Here is a 3422-nt window from a genome sequence, read left to right on the forward strand (position 1 = left end):
TGTTTCATATATGAAAACTGGCCAAAATTAGGTGAGATTAAAGACCCTGCAAAGTAATTAAAGGCTAGATTAAGAGACTCGAGATGATTAAGGAAAAAGAGGGTACTATTATCTCCAATGAATCCCATGATGCTGCCACTGCTGAGGTCGATTGATGTTACTCGACGTGTTGTTTCATGGCAAGTTATTCCTAGCCATCTGCAGCAATCAGTATCTTTATTCCATGACGAAGTTAAACCAAGGTCGTCCATGGTGAAGGAATCTTTAAACCCGAGTAATGCGAGACTATCATCCTTAAAACATCGGTGTGGTGAAGAGTTATTTGGAAGATGGGAAGTGTGTAGTACATAAACTAGATTGTATGAAATGAAGAAGAGAAAAGTTGCAAAAAATGATACTGTAAAATTTGGGAATGTTTGTTTGTTCATTGTTGACTCTGTTTTGCTAAGTATTAGGTGACACAGTTTCTTTCTTTACACTTTATAGCAACAGCAAGTACCTTTTCTAGTATAGATTATTATTGTGCATCATACTGGATCTTTCAACGAAACTACTGTTATTATTTGTTTTTTTTAGAAAGGTAGATTATATTTTAAAAAATAATGACCAAAGAGTCAAGGGCGAGAACAGTTACGAGGAAGAAGGGGTGAATGAGCTGTCTATTTAAGAATTTAAGCTTAAATGAAAGTTTCTTTTAAATCTCTTAAACACTTTTGACTACACTTACATAAAGGGAGAGGTTGATAATTAGAACTATGGAGTTTATTAGACAGTTATGTATCTTATCATAATATTTGATGTATTATCTTATGTATCTTTTAGTTACCTAGTTTGTAGCTAGTAGATCTTAACATATCTTTGACTAGGGTTTTAGGGCTTGCCTTGTATGCTTAGTATAAGAACATTGTAATCGTTTGTTTTTCATATACAGAATACATATAACATATTCCCATCTTCATCCTCTTTATAGCTTTTCATGGTATCGAGAGCAATCCTGGTACCTTCACAATAACACGACAGCCACATAACGATGACAGGAGGACCAAAATCTGGAGACGGAAAAGGCGCAACAGGCGAGAATAGTGGCGGAGGAAAGGACACTATTCCTATGTCGTCTCCTCTGTATCTTCACCCATCCGATAGCCCAAGTTTGTCACTCACCCAAATCAAATTCGATGGTGAGAATTATGACATATGGGCAGATGCGGTAAAGAATGGACTCGATGCTAAAAACAAATTAGAATTCATCGAGGGTAAAATCAAACAACCTGTCATCAAAGAAAATGGAGAAGGGAGTCTCGAGGCTGTCGCATGGAGGCAATGTAATGCCATGATCAAGGCATGGCTTAGGAATGTAATAGATCAAAAATTACATCCTAGTATCACTTTTTCAGGCACCGTGTCCGAAATTTGGGAAGAATTGAGGGAGCGATTCTCGGCTGGAAATGCACCTAGAGTTCACCAATTGAAGAATGAACTAAACGAGTGCAAACAGGGGAATCGTTCCGTAGTAGAATACTACACCCAATTGAAGACCATTTGGGACGAATTGGCAAATTATAGCCGTGTACCCAAGTGCACTTGTGGAGCAGGAGCGATGCTACTCAAGGAGCGAGAAGAAGAGAAAGTCCATCAATTTTTGATGGGACTAAACACGAATCTGTATGGAATCATTCGCACTAATCTTCTAATGGAAGATGAAATCACGACCCTCAATCGTGCCTACTCTTTGATACTCAGAGAGGAAAGGCACAAAGCCGTGACTCGCATCAAAGAAGAAAAGACGGAAGTTGCTATGGCTGTAAAGAACAATTCCACTTCATGGGGCAGAGGACGGGGCAATATCAGTCCAGAAGAGGAAGAAGTAGAACCTGTTCGATGCACGTATTGCAAGAAATGGTACCATGAAGAGGAGAATTGTTATGAGAAGCATGGCTATCCAGGAAGAGGCAGAGGAAGAGGACGGCGAGGAGGTCGTGGAAGAGGGCGTTCAGGAGGCCGTGGACAGGGAACTCAATTCCAATCAAACGCAGTTGCCAGTACATCGAATGCAAATGCAACTGCTTCGACAAAACAGAGGGTGATAATCGTCCCATCGATGAAATTGTATGGTGAGAAGCCTTTTGAGCAGTTCAAATAACAGTGAAAAACTATCAGGTATGAAATTTAATAAATATGATTGGTTACTTGATAGTGGTGCTTCACATCACATGACGGGAAAACGTGAGTTGCTCGATAAAATATGGCGCGGTGCACCATCGACAGTAGGATTGCCAGACGGAAGTGAAGTTGTTGCACAGGAGCATGGAAGTGTGACACTGTCGAAAAATTTTGTGCTTCAAGACGTCCTATATGTTCCCTCTTTAACTTGCGATTTAATTTCCGTACAACAACTTATTAAAGAAAATAGCTGCGTAGTAACGTTTTATTCTGACTATTGTGATATACAGGACCAATCTTCGAAGAAGACGATTGGACAGGGTGAGCATGTGAATGGGGTATATTATTTCAAGTCGAATTGTGAAACGATTCTTTGCGGCAAAGGAAGACGTGAAGGACGTTCATTTGTGGCATCAACGACTCGGACATCCGTCACATGGCGTTTTATCTAATTTTTCTTCATTAATTGGTAGTAAGTTATTTTGGAATTCCAAGCATGTTTGTGACTCTTGTTGTCGCGCAAAACAAACACGGTCTGTTTTTCATACCAATAATAAGAGAAGTGACGAACTTTTCAAATTAATTCATTGTGATATTTGGGGCCCTTATCGCACTCATAGTCTTACTGGAGCGCACTATTTTTTGACCATAGTAGATGATTGTAGTCGGGTGTCCGGGTCTATCTCATGAAAGATCGAGGTGAAGTTGGTGAATTGATGATAAATTTTATTAAAATGACAAAAACTCAATTCAACAAAGAAGTAAAAATAGTACAAAGTGATAACGGTACGGAATTTCTTTCAGGACCGTTAAAAATATTTTACAAGGAACATGGGATAGTTTTTCGGACTAGCACCGTAGATACCCCGCAACAAAATGGTCGAGTGGAAAGGAAGCATAGACATTTACTCGAGAAAGCAAGAGCTTTGCGTTTTGAGGCCAATTTACCAATAGAATTTTGGGGTGATTGTGTTTTATCCGCTGCATATTTAATTAATCGAACACCGACTAAAATATTGGATGGAAAAACACCCTATGAGGTTCTATATGGTGAACAGCCTAGTCTTAATAATCTACGAGTAATTGGGAGTCTTTGCTATGCCCATAATAAAGACCGGACAAAGGATAAATTTGGGGAACGAGGAAGACGATGTGTCCTATTAGGTTACCCAAGCACACAAAAGGGATGGAGAGTGCATGATGTAGCTGATAAGAAAACATTTGTGTCTCGGGATGTACTCTTTTATGAACACATTTTCCCA

The 3422-nt window shown here is 39.4% G+C and overlaps 1 protein-coding gene across 1 annotated transcript; it reads left to right on the plus strand.

The window, feature by feature from the left end:
* The first annotated feature begins 1030 nt into the window (after positions 1 to 1030).
* Positions 1031 to 2140, plus strand: LOC141629030 (uncharacterized). Its single transcript, XM_074442104.1, has one exon. The coding sequence runs from the start codon at positions 1031 to 1033 to the stop codon at positions 2138 to 2140; it is 1110 nt and encodes a 369-aa protein (XP_074298205.1).
* Positions 2141 to 3422: the final 1282 nt, after the last annotated feature.

This window comes from Silene latifolia, chromosome Y (genome assembly GCF_048544455.1).
Source record: "Silene latifolia isolate original U9 population chromosome Y, ASM4854445v1, whole genome shotgun sequence".
Taxonomy (NCBI): Eukaryota; Viridiplantae; Streptophyta; class Magnoliopsida; order Caryophyllales; family Caryophyllaceae; genus Silene; species Silene latifolia.